This window comes from Mesoplodon mirus, assembly GCF_964341445.2.
Source record: "Mesoplodon mirus genome assembly, chromosome: 5".
NCBI classification, from domain to species: domain Eukaryota; kingdom Metazoa; phylum Chordata; class Mammalia; order Artiodactyla; family Ziphiidae; genus Mesoplodon; species Mesoplodon mirus.
Genome location: NC_138980.1, coordinates 45376964 through 45397484, shown reverse-complemented (window position 1 = coordinate 45397484; position 20521 = coordinate 45376964). Strand labels below are relative to the sequence as shown.

The following is a 20521-nucleotide window of genomic DNA, read 5'->3' as shown; positions in this document are numbered from 1 at the left end:
CCGCTCCGCGGCATGTGGGATCTTCCCGGACCGGGGCACGAACTTGTGTCCCCTGCATCGGCAGGTGGACTCTCAACCACTGCGCCACCAGGGAAACCCTTTCACTTATTTAAATTGTGATAAAATACACATAACACAATTTACCACGCGACCATTTTAAGTGTACAGTTCAGTGACATAATGTACACCCACGTTGGGAATTCTCTGGCGGTCCAGTGGTTAGGACTCGGCGCTTTCTCTGCCGACAGTGCGGGTTTGATCCCTGGTTGGGGAACTAGGATCGTGCAAGCCTTGCAGCGCAGCCATAAGTAAATGAGTAGATTAATAAACAAAAAGTACATCCACGTGGTTGTATAACCATGCCCACCATCCATCTCCAGACTCTGTTCATCTTCCCAAACTGAAACTCTATCTTCAACTAAACACTAACTCCCCATTCCCCACACCCCTAGCCCCTGGCAACCACCCTTCTGCTTCTTTCAGTCTCTGTGCATTTGGCCACTCTAGGGACTTCATATAAATGGAATCATACAGTATTTGTCCTTTGGTGACTGGCTTATTTCACTCAGCACAGTGTCTTCAAGTATCATCCATGTTGTAACCTGTGTCAGAATTTCCTTCCTTTTAAAGCTACTATTATGCCTTTTTTGAAACATGAGTTTTCATGGAAAGTGACGCACAGCACAGAAAATTCCAATAGCACAAAAAAAGATCACAGAGAAGAGTAGGTGCCCAAGTCCCTCTCCCCGAAGGCAGCTGCCCCCAGTGTCCCCCAGGAGGTTTTCACGTGGCTTGTCATCCAACTGGAAACAGCGGCCCTGCACCTCCACGGCTGTTTCCATGGTGGCAGGTGTGAGGGGGGGTTGTTTATGGCCCCCCGCCCCGCTGCCGGAAATTTCCCTGTCCAGACATCTTCCTGAGCGTTTCCCTGTACAGACCTGCCATAAATTCCTAGACACGGAATTCCTGAGTCAAACCACCCTCCTCAGGCTCCAGTCCGCCCTATCCCTGGCAGGGAAGAGCTGCTGGGCCCAGCTTCCCCTGAGCAGGTTCCCTGCTCTCTCCTGGAGGGCAGCAGGGGGTCCCCATCCCCGTTTTCCTGTGCGCTGAGGGCGTCATCATCATCACTGGTCACGTGTGCTGTGAGGCGTAGGTGTGGGATGAATTTGTCATTGGTGCTGGTGGAAACTGCTCAGAAATGAGGGAGAGGTTCCTGGCTTAGAACCCTGCCCTGACTGGAGCTCTCCAGGCCTCGATCCCCGCCGACCAACCCTGGAGCTGGGGGGCAGGGACCTCGGCATCTCGGCCTCTGGCTGCACTGACTCTGTCCAGGACTGCTCGGTCATTTCCTGGCTGGTTCCCATGTCCCTGAGTGTGTGGCTAGATTAGGGTTCGCCATACCAGGACATGGCTGCATCCGACCCCCTCTCCCACCCCTAGTTCATTTCTTCTTCCCTGACCCCAACTGCCCCCTTGGGGTCCACCTGCTCCCAGACATTGCCCCCACCACTGTGGCCCAGCCCTGACCTCACAGAGATTGAGCACCCCCAGTGCAGGGCTCCCCCAGGGTAGGACGGTGTAGCTGCTCTGAGGTCTGGAGAGGGGATCGTATTCAGGAGGGAGGAGTGCCCTCCCCTCTGGGTGGGATGTGGAGAGGTCTGAGGGGTGAGGAACCCAAGGGAAGGTGGTTCAGGGGGCTATCTGGGCTGGCTGGGCCACCCCCTCTGGCTCATGTATGGCTGTGGCACCTGGTCACACCTGGGACCCCAGGCTGAGCGTGGGGTCAGGACCAGAGCAGAAGCGGCTTTGAGAACTGGAAATGGTCATCACCCCCCCGAGGGGGCTGCAGCCACGCTCCCCTAAGACCCTCAGGACAGCACATGGTCAGCATCGGGGGTTCTGGCTGAAGACCAAGACCTCCTCAGCAGGCTCACAAGGCCTGCCCCTCTCTGCTCCTTATTCTGTGCCTGCCGGGGGACCTGTGCTGGGGCGTGGGTGAGGCTGCATATGGCAGGGTAACCTCCACAGAGGGCCACGGGCATCTGTGGCGGGGGGCGCTCACCTGCTCTGGCCTCTGATTTGGGGTCCTGCCTGCCAGAGCCGGGGGTGGGGTTTGGGAGGAGGGGGCTTCAGGAAGGGCCAAGAGTTCCTGATGGAGGGAGGGGAGCGTGGCACAGAGGGCTGGGCTGTCATGAGGATGGGGCCAAGATGTGATCGGCCAGCAAGAAGTGGCCACTTGGCCTACAGAGGCTTCCTAGGCTGGACGGGGGCTGCAGCCTGGCACCTCTTCTCCCATCTTACTGGCCCAGCACCTAGACCCCAAGTAACCCCAGCTGCCAGGCCTCCTCAGGCCAGACTTTGGGCCTCCCACAGGCTCATGGGGGCAGGGACTGGTTTATCTCACCCGACCCTGTCCCCTCCTCCGCGGACACTCAGGAAGCTGGGGGCGGAGGGGGGGGTCCAGCCAGGCAGGAAGCCTGAGGTCAGCCAGCCACAGCCCAGAGCAGCCGGCACCCAGCACCGGCAACATGTGGGCTCTCCTGATGCTGTGGCCCCTAGCACTGGGGTTCAGCCTGGATGACACTCAGACCCCCATTTTCTACGACGATGATGGGGGCAGCACGGAGAGAGGTGATGGTGAGTGACCTCGGGCCCTGCATTGGGACTGGGAGGGTGCCCAGAGCCGGTGAAGGGGAGACAGGGAACGGGGGTGGGGCTTCTCCAGCCCAGCCCTGAGTCCACAGGGCTGGGAGTTTCCGTGTCTAGCTCTGTCCCACCAGCCCAGGGGCTCCTGAGAGCTGGGGCTAGGTCTACAGTTTCTCAGGGGCCTCGCCATCCAGCCGGGGAACCAGATGAGGGGCTAGGGGTGGGGGGTAACTCCTGGCCTCTCAGCGCTTCTATCCCCTTTCCCTCCGGGCCTCTCTCACCCAGATAGCACACCGGGTCCCCACCCGCGCAGCTTCCCTGGCCAGCCCTGTGCCAATGACAGCAACACTCTGGAGGTCCCGGGCAGCTCTCGGGCACTGCTGCTAGGCTGGGTGCCCATGAGACTGGTGCCCACGCTCTACGGGCTGGCCCTGGCAGTGGGGCTGCCCGCCAATGGCCTGGCGCTGTGGGTGCTGGCCACGCGGGTGCCACGACTGCCCTCCACGGTGCTGCTGATGAACTTGGCGGCGGCTGACCTGCTGCTGGCCCTGGCGCTGCCGCCACGCATCACCTACCACCTGCGGGGTCAGCGCTGGCCCTTCGGCGAGGCCGCCTGCCGCCTGGACACGGCCGCACTCTATGGTCACATGTACGGCTCCGTGCTACTACTGGCCGCCGTCAGCCTGGACCGCTACCTGGCCGTGGTGCACCCGCTGCGGGCCCGCACCCTGCGAGGCCAGCGCCTGGCCATCGGGCTCTGTGTCACGGCCTGGCTGGTGGCAGCCGCCCTGGCGCTGCCCCTGGCGCTGCAGCAGCAGACCTTCCGGCTGGCGCATTCGGACCACGTGCTCTGCCACGACGTGCTGCCTGTCGGTGCCCAGGTCTCCTACTGGCGGCCCGCCTTCATCTGCCTGGCGGTGCTCGGCTGCTTCCTGCCGCTGCTGGCCATGCTGCTGAGTTACGGGGCCGCCCTGCGCACGCTGGCGGCCGGTGGCCGGCGTTACAGCCACGCGCTGAGGCTGACCGCGCTGGTGCTGACCTCGGCCGTGGCCCTCTTTGCACCCAGCAATGTTTTGTTGCTCCTGCACTACTCAAACCCGGACCCTGATGCCCGGGGGAACCTGTACGCCGCCTACCTGCCCAGCCTGGCGCTCAGCACCCTCAACAGCTGTGTAGACCCCTTCATCTACTACTATGTGTCGGCCGACTTCAGGAGCAAGGTGCAGGAAGTGATGCGTCGCCGGGTGCCTGGTACTGCAACAGCTTCCAGGGAGGGGTGCAGCCCGGCAACCGGCACCCCGTCCTCCTCGTTTGTGTGACAGCCCCTCCACAGGCCGGACAAACAGGAAGGGGGTTGCACTGGGTTGAATAGGGTCCCCTCCCAGTTCATGTCCACCGAGAACCTCCGAAAGTGAGCTTATTTGGAAATAAGGTCTTTGCAGGTGTAATTAGTTAGGATGAGGTCACACTAGAGTAGGGTGGGCCCTAAATCCGATGTGACTGGTGTCCTTATAAGAAGAGGACACAGAGACACACAGGGAAGCCCATGTGACCACGGAGGCAGAGATGGGGTGATATGGCCACAAACCAAAGGATGCCACAGACTGCTGGCAGGCACCAGAAGAAGCCAGGAGACCAGCCTGGGACAGACTCTCCCTCAGAGCCCCCAGAAGGAGCCAACCCTGCCCGCATCTTTATCTCAGACTTCTGGCCTCCAGAACTGCCAGAGAATAAATTTCTGTTGTTTTAAGCCACCTGGTACGTGGTATTTGGTTACAGCAGCCCCAGGAAACTAAGACGAGCATTAAATGCAGGTTCCCAGGCCCAGCCAGCTCACCTGTGTCCGTGTCCAAGGTGTGGACAAGGCGAAGCTGATGCTGCCTTGGGCCCTCTGCACGACCCCACCCAGGAGGAGGCTCGGGCCCCCTACCCGCTTGTGGCCAAGGCGACTGGGGGCCCCGTTGGCGGTCCTCATTCCCAGGATGGGCCTTAGGGTTCTGGGGCATCTCCTGAGCACTGGAGACCTCTACTCTGCTCCCCAAAGCCTGGTGCAACCCATCACTGGGAGCCACAGGGCTCAGCCTCCTACTGTCACCCTGGCTGCAAGACATCACCTCCTCCTGCTTTCCCTTGGTCTGATTCCTCTTCTCAGGTAACTCCCCCATGGACTGGGTGGGTGGAGCAATGCAAGGATTTATGGTGTACACCCAGGGTCAGGGGGCTGCAGCTTTGCAGAACCCACCCCCAGCCATCTGAAGGCTGCTTTGAATCAAGTCAGGGGGGGCACCACATGGGGAAGGGCAGCCATTGCCCCAGACACACATACACACACACCCTGCCATTCCCCACCCCAGCAGGCAGCACAGGGCACAGTGTCAGGACCCACTGAGGCATCAACTGTGGGAGTACGCAAGCCCTCTCCAGAGGCAGAGGGGAATGGGTGCCACTCCTGGGCTCCCCATCAAGTTCATATGTCTCTGGTCTGGGGAAGAGTGAGCCGGAAGCCTCAGGACGGACACACACACGCACAAACGCGCACACACATGCTCGCCCATGTAAAAGTGAACCTGGGGCTGTGTGAATAAAGTCAACGAAGAATATCATGTCAATAGCCTGGTGTGATGATGTGCTAGAGTCTTCCAAGATGTTACCACTGGGGGAGGCTGGGTAAAGGGTAGCCAGGACCTCTCTGTATTGGTCTTTTTTTTTTTTTTTTTTTTTGCGGTACACGGGCCTCTCACTGTTGTGGCCTCTCCCATTGTGGAGCACAGGCTCTGGACGCGCAGGCTCAGCCGCCATGGCTCACGGGCCCAGCCGCTCCACAGCATGTGGGATCTTCCCGGACCGGGGCACGAACCTGTGTCCCCTGCATCGGCAGGTGGACTCTCAACCACTGCGCCATCAGGGAAGCCCTGGTCTGATTTCTTACAAGTGCCTGGGAATCTATGATTACCCTGGGATGCAAGCGTTCCAAAGCCTCCTCCTCACCTTGTTCTGAAAGGCTGGGCTGTAGATGAAGGAATGGAGGTGTGGGGCCAGAAGGGAACTGGGCTCCAGCCCTTAGAGCTGCCTCTCAGCCTCCCCTGCCCGTAGGAGGCCCAAGTCTGTCAGGGACTCTATGGAAATGAGCTTTTATTACACCAGCAGCCTCTATGGCAAGTGGCAACAGGGCCTCGGCAAGGGCGCTGTAACCTTGCAGGATGGCAGGGGTCAGGGGCATGGAAAGTGGCCGGTGCTGCACGACGGGGACCCACAGGCTGGGCAGCCCCCTCAGGGTCTCCATGCTGTCCAGAGATGAGCAGTGTTGGCTGAAATAAATTACCACCGTGGAGGCGGAAGACAGGAGAATGCAGGAGGGGGAACGGAGAGCCGGGAGGCAGGTCTGAGCACACGGCTTCAGTAGGTCCAGAGCTGGGACACCCTCCCAGGTTGCTAGGAGGGGGACAATCTTCCAGGCGGGGCATTGGAAGATCAGGGGTTCAGAGGTCGAGGTCAGGAAGTGGGCAGATGAAGGTGTGTCTGTCTGGAGCCCAGGACTTTCTCTGCAGAGAAAGTGGTGGTGCTGTCTAGGCCAAACATTCAGGGACCCCTGGGGTGAGGCAGAGGTGCAGGGACCATGACAGTTCTGGGACAATTTGGGGTTTGGGTCTGGGGGTTCAGCAGCCCAGGCAGTCATTCTGCAGAAAAGCAGGCTGTTTCGTTTCTAAGTTGCTGACGCTATGTCCTTGATTTGGCCAGAGTCACGCCCCCTCAGAAACAGGTCTTTGGCTATGAGTCCTTCCCAGAAACATCCCTCTTCCGGGGAGCAGAACGTCAGGCCGTGAGAGCTGCTCTGGCCACCCAGCCCAAGGCTGTAGGGTGGGGTGACTGGTGCTCCAGCTGCAGCTGGCGGGGAGGGAGGCACCTCCAGCCACCTCACTGACCATCCTTCCTGTTGAGGTGGGGACTGGGCCCCAAGGAGGCCCACCATCATCTCTGCTGGTCTGTTTATCGGGTTCATTTGGAAGCAGGGGTCACCTGGGCAGGGTCCAGCAGCCCCCAGACAGTCAAGTCTCCTGTCAGCGACCCTCTTCCGGTGGGGTGAAATCACAGCCAGATCACGTCTTCCTGCTCGGAGCTTTAGGAAGAGAAGCCACTCTGACTGATAGGGAGAGAAGCCAAAAAATGCCTGTGGGCTGCCAGGCCTGGCGGGGGCGGTACTGTGGACCATTCCCTAAACCCGCCTCCAAGTGGCTTGGCCTGGCTGCCTCCGCCCACTGAGACATGAGCGCCCCACCTGGAGCCGGGGTTGTGGGGACGTGGTCCAGCAGGGCCCCTCAGGACCCTGACCATCCCCACCAGGCCACAGTGATGGGATGGGGCCTTCACTTTGGTAAGAATGAGCACAGCATGCAAGAAACCACTGACCAAATAGAAAACTTATCTGTGGAACTCAATCAGCTATGAAAAGGGAGGAACTATTGATACAACACCATGGATGGACAGCAAGGGAACTCTGTTGAGTGAGAAAAAGCCAATCTCAAAAGGTTACGTACCCCACAATTCTGTTTACAAAGCATCCCTGAAATGGCAAAAGTATAGAGCGGGAGAACAGATGAATGGTTGCGGGGGGCGGAAATCGAGGTGGGTGTGGCTATAAACCTGCAGCTAAAGGGATCCTTGAGGTGATGGTGTATCCTGTATCTTGACTGTGGTCATGATTACACAAATCTACACGTGGGGGAAAATTGCAGACTCAATTGCAAATGAGTGCATGTAAAAGTGGTGAAAAAGGAGTAAGACGGGTAGATTGTATTGATGTCAATTTCCTGGCGTTACACTGTAACTCGAGTTCTGGGAGATGTTACCACTGGGGGGAACTGATGAAGGGCACCTAAGATCTCTCTGTTATTTCTTCCAACTGCATGTGAACCTATGGTATCTCAAATTTAGAAGTTTAATAAAACTCTTCCCCTGCAAAAGGAAAATAAAAGCAGACCTCTCTCAGAAGACACTGGACAGGGTGGGCAACACTTGGGTGACTTTAAAGTTATACATATGATAATTATTAGCATGAGAGATGGGAGGGGACAACACATGGACAGAAATGGCTTCAAAGTTGCTACATTTTGCTGAAAGTGTTTATAATACTCCCACCAAGTAGACTGTGAAAAATTTAAAGATGAATAGTCTTATCCCCAGAGTTACCACTAAAAAAATAATGCTAAAACAACAATAACTGAATCAAAATGGAATTCTAAAAGATACTCAAAAGAGAGCATGGAAGGAGAAACACAGGGGGGCAAAACAAAATTAGTGCAACAGTAACCCTAAACCCAGCACTATCAATAATTATATTATATGCATGTGAACTAAACCCAGTGCCTGGTACAAGATGACGCACTCCTAAATCTCTGGAACTTTGGTTGCTGCTGGTGGAAAAGCCTTCCTACTGGGTTTGATGAGTGGGGGTGTAAACTAGCCTTTGCCACCAGCATGGGGTGGAGAGACCCTTGCCACCCAGGAAGGCAGGGCTCTGAGGCCCGCCAGTGCAGCCAGCCTCCAGGACCTGGCACTTACCTGAGCTGATAGATCAACCCGCTGTTTAAACCTCTTGAGTTGAGTTTGCTCAACCCAAAAGATTTGCCTCGTCCAGGAAGTCTGCCCAGCAGCCCCTTCCCAGCCTCACCCCACACGGCTCTCTGGTCTCCTGACCATTTCCTCCATCCTTCCTTCAGGGGGGACAAAGATTCTCTACCTAACCAAACTCCACCCGGGCTCCTCTGAGCTCTTTTTCACTTCGGTCTCAAATTCTAGGCTTCCATGTTCATCTCAGCACTGCCCAACTGTAGCAAGAATCTGCTAATATGTCAGTTTAGCCAGAAACCCCCCTCCTCCATACTGATCACCCTTGATATCTGATTGGGTTCCTCATCCTCCACCATCCACCCCCCGCCCCCTGTAATGTCTCATCACCCTGGCCTGCCTTCAGCAACAATCAGGTGCAGTCGGTTTAGCTAGAATATCCCCCCTTCACCCCTGATGTTTCCTCCTAGTAACTTTCCATCCACTGACTGCCACCCCCGACTCCTTGGCTATAAATTCCCACTTTTTCTTCTTTTATTATTAGGAGTTGGTTACAATCTCTATCCCCACTGCAAGACTCCACAGTGCTCCCCCTTGAAAAATATATTCCTTGCGTCATGAATAATTTCTTCTTTAACAAGGGTCCCAGGCCCAGTGGGTCTCAGGGACAGGTCTGTCCTGGGGTCCAGTCCTTGGCAGGGTTCACTAAGCTCACCCTACACATATAAGCTGCTCTTCTATGTGTGCTGGGTGGATGGGGGTCAAGAGAGAACAGATCCCCCACCTCATCCCCTGAAACCCTATAGCAGGCTGACCCCTCCATCAGTCACTCCCACTCCCTGCCAGGTTCCAGGGCCAGTGGAGGGAGGTTGCGGGCGGGCCCAGCTCTCACCTGTCCTCTGTTTCCCCGTCCAAGTCCACCACCTCATGGCCGGCTGCCACATGCCTAGCGTCCAGGGGACCCAGGTCATAGTCGTAGCTGTACAAAGCAGAGGCTGGTGTCGGCTGCTCTGGAAGGAAGGAGGACTGAGTCGGTAGGGAAGGCACTGGAGGGAGAGGATCTGGATGACCAACAGCCCAGGGGGCCTGAGGGGAGGAGATCTGTGGCCCAGAGCAACAGATAGGAGGTGAGGTCACAAGGTGGGGAAGCGGACACAGAAATCAGAGATAAGGAGACACAGAAAAGCACAAAGTTGGGGTGGGGCTGGGGAGAGACTGACCAAGACCGAGGAGATGCAAAGGGACCCAGACGCAAAGAGAAGATGGAGCGATACATTCCGGGACAGGGTGGGGTCCCCGAGACGGGGCATGAGTGGATCCTCACCAAGGGCACAGCGGCCGGGGGGCGCAGGTTCCAATCTCACACGTCCGCGGCAGGCAGCCTCCTGGAGGTGGCAAGTGCTGGTATAGACGACGCCGTCGGAGCCACATACCGGGTCCCCGCTGGTGGTGCAGTCACGTGCGCAGCCGCAGCGCGTAATCTTCGTCCCCTCCTCCGGGATGGCCGCGGCACCTCCCTCGCCAGGGGACCAGCCTGGCGGGCGAGGCGAAATGGGCAGGCCCCGGGAACCCCACCCCCCAACTTGATCCCCGCCCCCACCTGGGCCTGGGGTTGGGGAGAAGTCCCTGGGGTCCGGACCACACTCCACAGCATGGAGACAGTTCCTAGGAAGCCCTGAGCCCTGACCTGGTAGAATTTCATGCAAGTATTTGCCTAGTGTTTACCAAAATAAAATTTAAAAAGAAAACTTTTATGTTCATTGAAGCTCTACTTACAATAGCCAGGACATGGAAGCAACCTAAGTGTCCATCGACAGATGAATGAATAAAGAAGATGTGGCACATATATATACAATGGAATATTACTCAGCCATAAAAAGAAACGAAATTGAGTTATCTGTAGTGAGGTGGATGAACCTGGAGTCTGTCATACAGAGTGAAGTCAGAAAGAGAAGAACAAATACCATATGCTAACACATATATATGAAATCTAAAAAAAAAAAGATTCTAAAGAACCTAGGGGCAGGACAGGAATAAAGACACAGACCGACTAGAGAACGGACTTGAGGATATGGGGAGGGGGAAGGGTAAGCTGGGACGAAGTGAGAGAGTGGCATGGACACATATACACTACCAAACGTAAAATAGATAGCTAGTGGGAAACAGCCGCATAGCACAGGGAGATCAGCTCAGTGCTTTGTGACCGCCTAGAGGGGTGGGATAGGGAGGGTGCGAGGGAGATGCAAGAGGGAGGAGATATGGGGATATATGTATACATATAGCTGATTCACTTTGTTATACAGCAGAAACTAACACAACATTGTAAAGCAATTATATTCCAATAAAGATGTTAACAAATAAATAAATAAATAAAAAGAAAACTTTTAAATTAAAAGCAATCTAAACTCATTTCAAGAAGTCTGGAAAATAAAGAAAAGGGTCCCGAGGGACCCCTAGCCCGTCCTTCGCTGTGGTCGATTGGGGCTCCCGGCCTGGGTGCCGACACCCTTTGGCTTGTGGGGAAGGGGAGGCAAGGGCTCTCCTTTGGGCCGCCCGCTTCTACACCCGCCCCCTCATACCCCCCTAGGCCCCGCCCCGCTAAGCCCCGCCTCCTTCTCACTGCCTGCCCACTCTGCTCAACCCCATGCCCCTCGCTCAGGCAGCGCGCCCTTGACCGTGCCGGGTCCTCCTGCCTTTACCACGCCCTCCTCTGCCGCGGGTGGGGTCGGAGTGGCGGGTGGTCGGAAGGGGCAATGGCCCCGCGCACTTACCGGGGCCCTGGGCCAAGGCACGCTCCACCTCGTTGCAGGCAGGCCCCGCGCACAGCTCCCGGGCCAGGGGACTGCGCGAGCTGACGTTGTAGAAGCGCGTGGCCTCGAAGGCTGCGGGACCAGGGGAGAAGGGTGACCAAGTGATGGATGACAGGGTGAGGGGCTGAGCTAGAGTTGTGGGTGTTGGGCGCGGACCTACCAGGCTCGTAGTAGTCGTACACGGAGATGGGCAGCGCCGACGTCCTGCCCACGACGTGCTGGCGGAGCGCCCGGAACCTCACGCACGTCAAACACCCGCTGGGGATCTGCGGGGGCAGCGGGCGGGCTCAGGCTCGGCCGGGGCCACTAGGGCCAGAGACTGAGCTCCGGCCTCTGTGCTCTGTGACGCCGCAAAATGTGGGCCCAGAACTGGCTGATTTCGGGATGCCCAGGAGGCGTGAAACAGAAACGTGATCCCATTTTCATCTTGTGGGTCCTTCCATCCCACTTGGGAAAAACATCTCAGCTGGTCTTTCATCCCCCACTCCCCCCATGGCAGGTGCCCTCCCTCCTTGTGTGTGTGTGTGTGTGTGTGTGTGTGTGTGGACATTCACAAACTTGTGCAACCACTATCCATCTGCAGAATATTTCCATCACCTCAAAAGGAAGCCCTATCCCCATTTGCACTCCCCATCCCCCCAACTCCTGGCAACCACCAATCTGCTTTCTGTCTCTTCACTCCACATGTTTTTGAGGTTCAAACCATCACTGCTTCATTCCTTTTGATGCCTGAATACTATTCCATACCCCTCCCAACTTTCTGCACCAAAGCAAGCTGGCTAGGGCACAGGGCAGGCAGCCGTGCCAACTCCACCTGAGTTGACTCTCCCAGTTTCTTTTTCTTGGTATGAGATCACTGCAGGAACCACACCGGGCCATGGCAGCTGTGCCCCCGCCAATGTGGCTGCCGTGGAGGCCTCCACCCACCACCCCCGGCCAGCAGTACCTCATCAAAGTAGAAGAGCACTCTGCGACCAGCCACCTCGTACCTCTTCAGTGCCACGTGCTTGTCGAGGAGCAGCTGGCAGGGAAGCCAGAGGTCAGGGTCTGACCGGCCCTTCAGACCCCAATGCTCTCTTCCTCCCCGATCTCCAAGGGCCCAAGGTGGGCTGGACCCGTGAAGAGCCAAGGCCCCGGAGGCTGAGGAGTTTGCCCACGGTCATCCAGCAAGTCCCCATGGGCCAGGCCAGGGGGTGGAGGTCAGCACCCAGGAGAGGGCATTCAAGGCTGGTTACCACTGTCCCGAGTGCCTGCTTCCCCTTCCCTGCCTGCAGTCTCCCCTGAGCGAGCCTCAGTCCCAGGCCGGACCTCCCTGTGGCCCTCTAGGCGCCCACAGAGCCCTGCCACCTGCTCCTGCCTCACCTGCACCATTCAAACCCCCTCCCCCAGGACAGGCCCTACTTTCCTGTCCCTCCCCACACTGCAGACATCCTCAGGTAAGGCTGCTCCACCCACTTTGTGACCCTCTTCCCCTCCCCCCCCAAAAGGGGGCCGGTCTCTCTTTAAGTTGAGGATGGTGGCAAATCTCTCCCTGGTATCCCAGATCATCCCCAAAGCGCAGGCAGGTCCATTGAACCCTTCCTCTGCCACATGGATAACAGCACAGGTGGCCCACTGAATGACACCTACTGGCAAAGCTCCCACCCCTCCCCACCTGCCCCTCAGCAGACAGCCAGCCCCCAAACACCAACTTTGCCCAGAAAGACAAAAAAGCAAAAACCAAAACTCATTTTATGAAGGGCTGGGAATTTGCAACCTGGGCAGGGCCACCAGCCAGAGACCCGAGCCGAGCCCTGTCCACCAGTGCTACCTCACCTGCTCCAGGCTCTCAACGTCCGCCCGGAACCCTGACAGCAGGGGCACCTCCAGGACCGCCATGTTGGAGGAGCCTGTATGCAGCCACCTTCCGATGAGGGGAGAGAGAGAGAGGCCCTTGAACTCAAACCCCGCAGTGGAATTCATGGACCCCTCTGTCCCCACAACCCCTGAGCCTGCCTGCCTGGCAGCCCATCTGCACAAACACCCTTGGCTGGGTCATTGGTCAGCCCATTTCACAGCTAAGACACTGAGACCATAAAGAAAAGGCCTTGCCGAGGGTTCTGGGCCTGACCCAGGTCTATCGACTCTGGGCTGTTTTGGGGGTTTTTTTTGTTTTTTTTTTTGTTTTTTTGCGGTACGCGGGCCTCTCACTGTTGTGGCCTCTCCCGTTGCAGAGCAAAGGCTCCAGACACGCAGGCTCAGCGGCCGTGGCTCACGGGCCCAGCCGCTCCCCGGCATGTGGGATCTTCCTGGACTGGGGCACGAACCCGCGTCCCCTGCATCAGCAGGTGGACTCCCAACCACTGCGCCACCAGGGAAGCCCTGGGCTGTGTTTTGACCCGAACTCCATGCTGTGCCCCCAGTGTGGGAAGCTGCTTCATGGGGCCGAGGGAGTCCAGGCCACTGGGGGACACCCGGTCACTCTCCAGTGCCAGCCCTCAGTTTCCCCTTCTGTGACATGGGGGGGTGGGTAAATATGGCCTCTCGGGCTTGCTATGTGCCAGGCCCTCCCCGTGCTGGGTGCTGGTGACAGGGAGGCTGACACTGAGTGAGGAACCTGCAGACTGTGGCCCAAGGGGATGGGGTGGCCACAGCTCCTGGGGCGGTGGGGGAGGCTTCCTGCAGGGGTGAGGCCTGAGAGACGCTATATCTGGGTGGCACACAGTGGGGTTTTTTTCTTAACACATCTGAGGGAGGAACAGAGATGCCCCAGCAGGCCTGCCGGGGCCAGACAGTTGGGCCAGTCCAGCTGCTTCTCGCTCCCCCGCCTGATTAGACGGTGATCACAACCCTGCTTAGTGGAACCATCCTGAGTCTCACTGTGGAGCAGGAAACACAGCTGGAGGTTTGGGAAGCCACTCAGCCAGGGCTCCCAGGCTTGGACCAAGTTGGGCTTGTTCTTCAGAAATTCCTAAGATGGGGGCCTTGGACATGTGAGGGCTGAGGGTCAAGGTTAAAGAAGGTGTCTGGGCAGCTCTGATGGGTTTCAGGTGCCATAGCTTCCAACCACCTTTGGGTTCCCCCATCGTTGCCATGGTAATGAGCATGCTTTGTGGGCAGCTGCATGCACCCACCACCGAGGACCCTCTGTGGCCTGGTCCCAGGGTCACACCTGGGGCTGATAGGTCTCACAGGGGCCACAAACAGCCATCCCACCCAGCCCCACCTGTCACTGGGGTTTGCTGCACCCATTCAGAGGCACTTCCATTTCTTTCATTTCAAAAATCATTTGGAGCGTAAGCTTCTGATTGCAAAGGCATTCATTTCGAAGACATCCATCTTGAATAAAGATACTGGCAGCTGTATGACGCAACTACTAGCAAAACAACCAGAAGAGGAACCATGCTGCCCCCACCCACGAAGGTCCCTCTTTCAGGAAGCCCTGGGCAACCTACATGACGGACCACTTGGGTCACCCTGCCTTCCCCTTCCAGCACCCTAATTCCTGCTCTTGTATTTTAAATTTGCCAACAAAGAGTGAATCCACAAAAATGTAAGCAACCCCCCCCTCGGACCCCAATATAGGCAGAACCTCAGGTCTGTGCCTTCTGTCTGTCTCTCTACCTGTGACCTCGCTGTGTGACCCTCGGGAGGGTCATGTACCCTCCGGGACCTGTGAGTAAGAAATCTTGTTCTTCAAAGGTCCCTGATGGGTGTTGCTGAGGTGTGTCTTGTGATCAGACTAAGGACCACAAGGGCTGGTCCAGCCACAACTTTGGCTCGAGTCGGTGAAATGTCTGCGGGGCTCCCACAAGTAGTACAGGCTCAGATGAATGCCCGAGGCGTTCCTAGCCAAGAGCGTCACTATATAAAACGCCGTCCGGGCTTCCCTGGTGGCGCAGTGGTTGAGAGTCCGCCTGCCAATGCAGGGGACACGGGTTCGTGCCCCGGTCCGGGAAGATCCCACATGCCGCAGAGCAGCTGGGCCTGTGAGCCGTGGCCGCTGAGCCTGTGCGTCCGGAGCCTGTGCTCTGCAACTGGAGAGGCCACAACAGTGAGAGGCCCGTGTACCGCCAAAAAAAAAAAAAGAAAAAAAAAAAAACGCCGTCCAGGTGGTGGTGGCAGCCAGCAGAGCAGGTGGCCTTACCTGGTGCACACCTCCAGGGTCACCGGGTACTCGTGCTGATGCTGGTCGGCTGCTGGGTCGTCATCATCAGCCGAGGAGGCAGGTGCAGGGGGCCGCCGCTCGGCCTCGGGCTCCTGGAGGTTGATGAGCAGCTGGAAGGACGGCTTGGCCACCGGGTCTGGCACATTGTAGGTAACATCGATCTGGGGGGTGGGAGGACAGAGGCTGAGGGGACAGGGGAGTGGGGAGGGGAGAGGCAAGGTCGGGGCAAGGTGGGGGACAGCCAGAACGATGACAATGGTGACATCAACAACAGTTCTGGGCACTACGGTCATTCCATTTCGCCCTGATGGTGTAGGTACGACCATCATCCCATTTTTCCACATTTCAAGCCCAGGTCTGTCTGCCTCTCAGGCTCCCTCTCCTATCCACTGTGTTGTCTGGGCTCCCACTCTCCAGATGGAGAAGCTGAGAATGTGAGGGTCTCCTGGCAGACTTGCCCTCTGACTGCTGGCCAGAGCCTAGGAGGCCAGCCTGTCTCCACCCAGAGTGTGACTAAATCCTGAGCCTGGTGACTGAGGGGTTGTGGGGAGCACCAGGCTGGGCATCTCCATTCAGGCCTTGGCAGGGAGAATAACAAGTCCCACCATGGGGGGTGAAGGGAGGTGTCTGCTTAAGGTCAGAGACCACCGGAACGAGGATCAGATGGAGCTTCTGGGGGGACTCCATCCTCAAGGGGACACATTGCCATCTGCCTTGGGTCCTGCCTTGGGCAGAGTGGACGGCATTTCAGGGGCTGACAGGCTGCCCTGGGGTGGCTCTCACACACACATCCACCCCACTCAACCTGGACCAACACTGAGCTGCCTCCCGCCTGCCCCTCCAGGGGTGCCCTGGAAGCGCCCCCTCTCCCCGCAGCCTCACCTGCATCAGGCAGCAGCCTTCGCCCTTGGCGCTCACAAACAGCCCTGTGGGGAGGCTGGGGATCTGGGGAGAGAAGATGCCGTGGTTTCCCCGAAGACACACGTGGACAGGCAGCAGGGAGGGGCTGCCATTGCTGCCCACCCCCCAACCCTGATCCCAGGAGCACGCACTGCCGCCATCTGTAGAAGCTTCTGGTTGGCCCTGTGCAGCTCGAAGGTTTCCTGGTAGTCCAAGTTGGTGGAGGCCAGGGAGACGGTGAGGTTGATGCCGCCCGCGTAAGACAAGATGGCATACTCTGCCAAGGCCTGCAGAGCCACGCAGGTGTCCTAGGGACAGAGCAGGAGGCTGAGGTCAGCCCCAGGAGCAGTTCTGGCCCACACTACGGGTGCCACGGACCCTCTCTGGATACCAGCGACCCGTGAGGCTGGAACAGAGAGCACTGGGTGTCCGGTGTAGATATCCACAGGGCTGGGGGCCCCAGGCAGCTGGGGAGCATCTCCATGGAGGCAGGGGCTGGGTCCCTGTCCCAGAGCCAGGCACATCTCTCCCTCGGCCCCATCCTCCTGCCCTCTCTTGGACATCATGCCCCCAGGGGCTGCGGGCAAGGAGCCGTCCTGAGACTTGAAGCAGCCAGTGGCTTCCTACCTGGCTCTTGAATCCCAAGCCTGGGCCACAGTAACCCCGCTCAGACCCGAGCCCCTCTTTTGGCCCTTCCTGGCTCACCTGAGTGGAGGAGAAGCCCCCAAGGGCATTCCGCTGCTGGGACAGCCACTTCACCACAGGCAGGGCAGTGGCCACATCTCCCAGGAGGGTGTAGGTCAGCAGGGCATAGGCTGTCATTTCCACCTCGGCCGAGACCACTGCAACGGAAGAGGCCAGCTGGGGCCCTTTTGACACTGGGACCCAGGACCTGGTGCCCACAGCAGGCACCACAGGTGGGGTGGCCAGTACCTGTCTGATAGACCCCGTCACTGAAGCTCAGGAACGCGTCCTTGTCCACATCCCGGGAACCCGTCAGGCTCCAGTGGGTCACCCCATCTGTAAGGCCAGAACAGGTCAGGGGCCACAACCCCTGTTGGCACTCAGCCTGGCAACCCATGCTGAGTGTCAGCGCATGTGGTCTCAAGAAGAGACACCACGGGGCTGGGCCCCAGGGGAAGATGGCTGGGACAGGAAGGGTCTTGGGGCTACATCTCAGATCTGCAGCTACAGAGACAAACCCAGCCCCTCCTGCACCGTTGGCAGACATCACCAATCCCTGGCTGCTTTTCTGTGCCCCGGCAGACATCACTAATCAATGGCCTCCCTCCTGGCTGGGGCCCTGAGGCAGGCCCCAGTCTACCCCACCTGGGGACCAGGAAGCCACTCCGTACTTGCAAAGGCTCCAAAGATTCTGAGTTCATGTGTGGTATAAAAAGCCCTCAAACCATTGAGAAGTCGGCGCTCCCTGCCTCAGATCTTGAGCAGTTAGTCCTAAATTGACACTGTCATCCAACTGGATGGTTTTAGAATTTTGCTTTTTAAGTTTTTTTTTCTTCTTCTTCTTCTTCTTCTTCAGCAGTGAAAGCAATTCTTCAGGTGACATCTTAAGCAGAGAAGCTGGATGGAATACCAGCGCAGCTCCCGGGAAAGCTCAGGGGTTCGGGGGAAGAAGACTGAGTTTGGGGACCTTCTGAGAAGTCACAGCTCAGTGACTGGGGCTCCCCAAACATAATGGGGAGTCATTTTGTAGATGGAGAGACTGACACTCCAAGATGGAAAAGGCTTTCTGAGGCTCACCCAGTGATGGGGGGCAGGGTGTGAGCCGGGTGCAGCCCTCCCCTGCCTCCCAACACCCTGCCCAGGGATGGTTTCCAGGAAGCCTGGGGGATCCTCTACCGGGGATCTCTGAACACTGTTTTCCCTGGTGGGGGCTGGGTGGCATCCCCTACTTCATAGGGGAAGAAAATGATGCTCAAGCTCAAGCCACTTCATCAAATGAAGCCACTAGTAGATACAATAATTAATGAGTAATAAATGAGTAAAAAAAACAGTGAGGGACTTCCCTTGTGGTGCAGTGGTTAAGAATCTGCCTGCCAATGAAGGGGACACGGGTTCGATCCCTGGTCCAGGAGGATCCCACATGCCGCGGAGCAACTAAGCCCATGTGCCACAGCTACTGAGGCCCGTGCACCTAGAGCCCGTGCTCTGCAACAAGGGAAGCCACCGCAATGAGGAGCTGGCGCCCTGCAACGAAGAGTAGCCCCCGCTCGCCGCAACTAGAGAAAGCCCGTGTGCAGCAACGAAGACCCAACGAAGCCAAAAATAAAATAAAATATTAAAAAAAAATTTATAAAAAAAAAAACAGAGTGGGCAAAGGACGCCTCCTTAGTTCCATGCACGTGTTCATGAGCTGTTTACTGGGGCCCGCAGTAGGCTGGTCCCACACTGTGTCCGCTGGGGTGGCAGGCAGGGGCACCTACCCTGGGTGATGGCCAGGCTGCGGAGCTTTCGCAGAGCGGTGGGGGCTGCAGGGCTGCGGAGCAGGGTCAGCGCGTAGGCCGTCAGGGCACTGCTGTAGGGGTCCATAGCCAGGGGTGCGCCAGACTCCAGGAAGTGCCTGGCTTTGGCAATGGCACCCCTCTCCTCCTGCGGGGTGCAGCGGGGGTGGGAATTGGAGCCCTGGGAGGCTGCTCTGCCTTCACCCCACCCACCACGCTCCCAAAGGTTCTCAGGACATGCCTGGGGAAAGCACTGGATGGCTTGAAGCCCCTCACTTTGTATCCTTCTGGTGCCCCACTGCCTGAAGCCTCAGCTTTCAAAGCCCCATTCCCTTTCTTTTATGTTGGTGCCATGTTTTCCAAATGAAGTCTGAGCACGACAAATCAATTCAGAGACACTCTGGGGGAAGCAGGCAGACCCCTGACCGCCCCGCCCCATCCCACTCTATCACTAGGCTGGCTTCTAAGACCCCCAGCTCAGGCCCATCTCATCCTCCAGGCCTTGCTTCAATTGTCACCTCCTCCAGGAAGCCCATCAACCCTCACCATGCTCCTGACCCACAGTGTGAGCAGCTGGAGGACAGAAACCAAGTCCATTGTCCAGTGATGGGCTTAGTTCAGAGAAGCTGCCCAATAATATAGGTTAAATGGAAAAAGGAGTGATTCGAAGCATTTGGGAATTTAGCAAATGAGCAATGGTGCTCCTGTGGGCACCGGCGGAGCCATGGAGTTAAGATAACTCTGCTTTGGTGATTGTTAAGATTGCAGAAAGAATGCTCTCCCAAAGCTTTCCATCTTTAGATCAGGATAAAGCATGGGAACCACCCTTACGGCATGTTGTTAAGACGTACCATCTCCCTCCCGGGGCATGTATTAGGGATGACAGAGCAAATTAACTGGACCCCAAGCCTGAGCCACATAAGCCCAGAGCCTGGGGTGGGGGTGGCTGGACGCTTTTGCAGAGGTAGCACTGATGTCCTTATAAGAAGAGAGGACGAAGAGACACAGAGAGAAGGCCGTGGAAAGACAGGCAGAGTTGGAGTGATGCAGACACAAGCCAAGGAATGCTGGGAGTTCCAGGAAGGTGAAAGAGGCTAGGAAGCATCCTCCCCTAGACCTCCAGAGGAGCCATGGCCCTGCCCACACACTGACTTCAGACCTTGGCCTCCAGAACTGCGAGAGAATAAACTCCCGTTGTTTAAAGCCACTGTTTGTGGTACTTTGTTACAAATGCCACAGGACACAAGTCCAGGGGCCTTTATTCAGCCTAAGGCACATGGGCCTTCACCTTCTTGAGTTCAGGAAGAAACACTTGGTTCAGCTCTAGAAAAGTCTGATAAGGTCAGAATGACCTAAATGTCGATTTTACCAAAACAAAAAGCGGAACCAGGGATGGAGGAGAGGCCCACCTTGGGAACGCCAAGGAGCCTGGGTTCCTCAGTCTCAGGTGCAGGCAGGGAGGAGGCACCCACAAGGCCTGCATCCCCGGAATCCCTTGGTCCCGGGCCAACCAAGTTGGTTGGTCTTCCTAGAGGCAGGGTGTATGAGTCTGCTGGGGCTGTGTAACAAAGTACCACAAATTGGGTGGCTTAAAAAAGTAGAAATTTCTTGTCTCATGGATCTGGAGGCCAGAAGTCCAATATCAAGGTGTTAGCAGGGCTGGTTCCTTCTGAGGGCCATGAGGAAAGGATCTGTTCCAGGCCTCTCTCTTGGCTTATAGCTAGCCATCTTCTCCCTTTATCTTCACATAATCTTCCTCTGTGCTGGTCTCTGTGCCCTAATGTCCCCCTTTTCCAAGGATGCCAGTCATAGTGGATTAGTACCCACCCTAAAGGCTACATTTTAACGTGACTACCTCTTTAAAGGCCCTGTCTCTAAATACAATCACATTCTGAAGTCTTGGGGCTGTTATGTACTGAATGTCTGTGCCTCCCTGCCCCCCCCCAACAAATGTATATGTTAAAGCCCTAACCTCCAATATGGTGGTGTTA

At 57.1% G+C, this 20521-nt stretch overlaps 2 protein-coding genes across 2 annotated transcripts in view; one reads left to right on the top strand and one right to left on the bottom strand.

The window, feature by feature from the left end:
* Window positions 1-2528: 2528 nt before the first annotated feature.
* F2RL3 (F2R like thrombin or trypsin receptor 3) lies at window positions 2529-4086 on the top strand (the record flags this gene model as incomplete). Its single annotated transcript, XM_082621263.1, has 2 exons — window positions 2529-2637; window positions 2932-4086. 2 exons carry the CDS (start codon window positions 2529-2531, stop codon window positions 3963-3965), a joined length of 1143 nt encoding a protein of 380 aa, XP_082477389.1. The 3' UTR covers window positions 3966-4086.
* Window positions 4087-6304: 2218 nt separating this feature from the next.
* CPAMD8 (C3 and PZP like alpha-2-macroglobulin domain containing 8) overlaps window positions 6305-20521 on the bottom strand; it is a 100158-nt gene continuing 85941 nt past the window's right edge. The window contains exons 30-42 of the mRNA XM_082623069.1: window positions 18513-18678; window positions 17002-17088; window positions 16774-16910; window positions 16221-16376; window positions 16051-16113; window positions 15148-15329; window positions 12837-12924; window positions 11968-12042; window positions 11182-11287; window positions 10983-11093; window positions 9536-9745; window positions 9104-9221; window positions 6305-6787 (exon numbers count right to left, since the gene is read on the bottom strand). Of these exons, the coding sequence (XP_082479195.1) occupies window positions 6766-6787; window positions 9104-9221; window positions 9536-9745; window positions 10983-11093; window positions 11182-11287; window positions 11968-12042; window positions 12837-12924; window positions 15148-15329; window positions 16051-16113; window positions 16221-16376; window positions 16774-16910; window positions 17002-17088; window positions 18513-18678 (1521 nt within the window). The 3' untranslated portion in view covers window positions 6305-6765. The remainder of the gene's footprint in view (window positions 6788-9103; window positions 9222-9535; window positions 9746-10982; window positions 11094-11181; window positions 11288-11967; window positions 12043-12836; window positions 12925-15147; window positions 15330-16050; window positions 16114-16220; window positions 16377-16773; window positions 16911-17001; window positions 17089-18512; window positions 18679-20521) is intronic.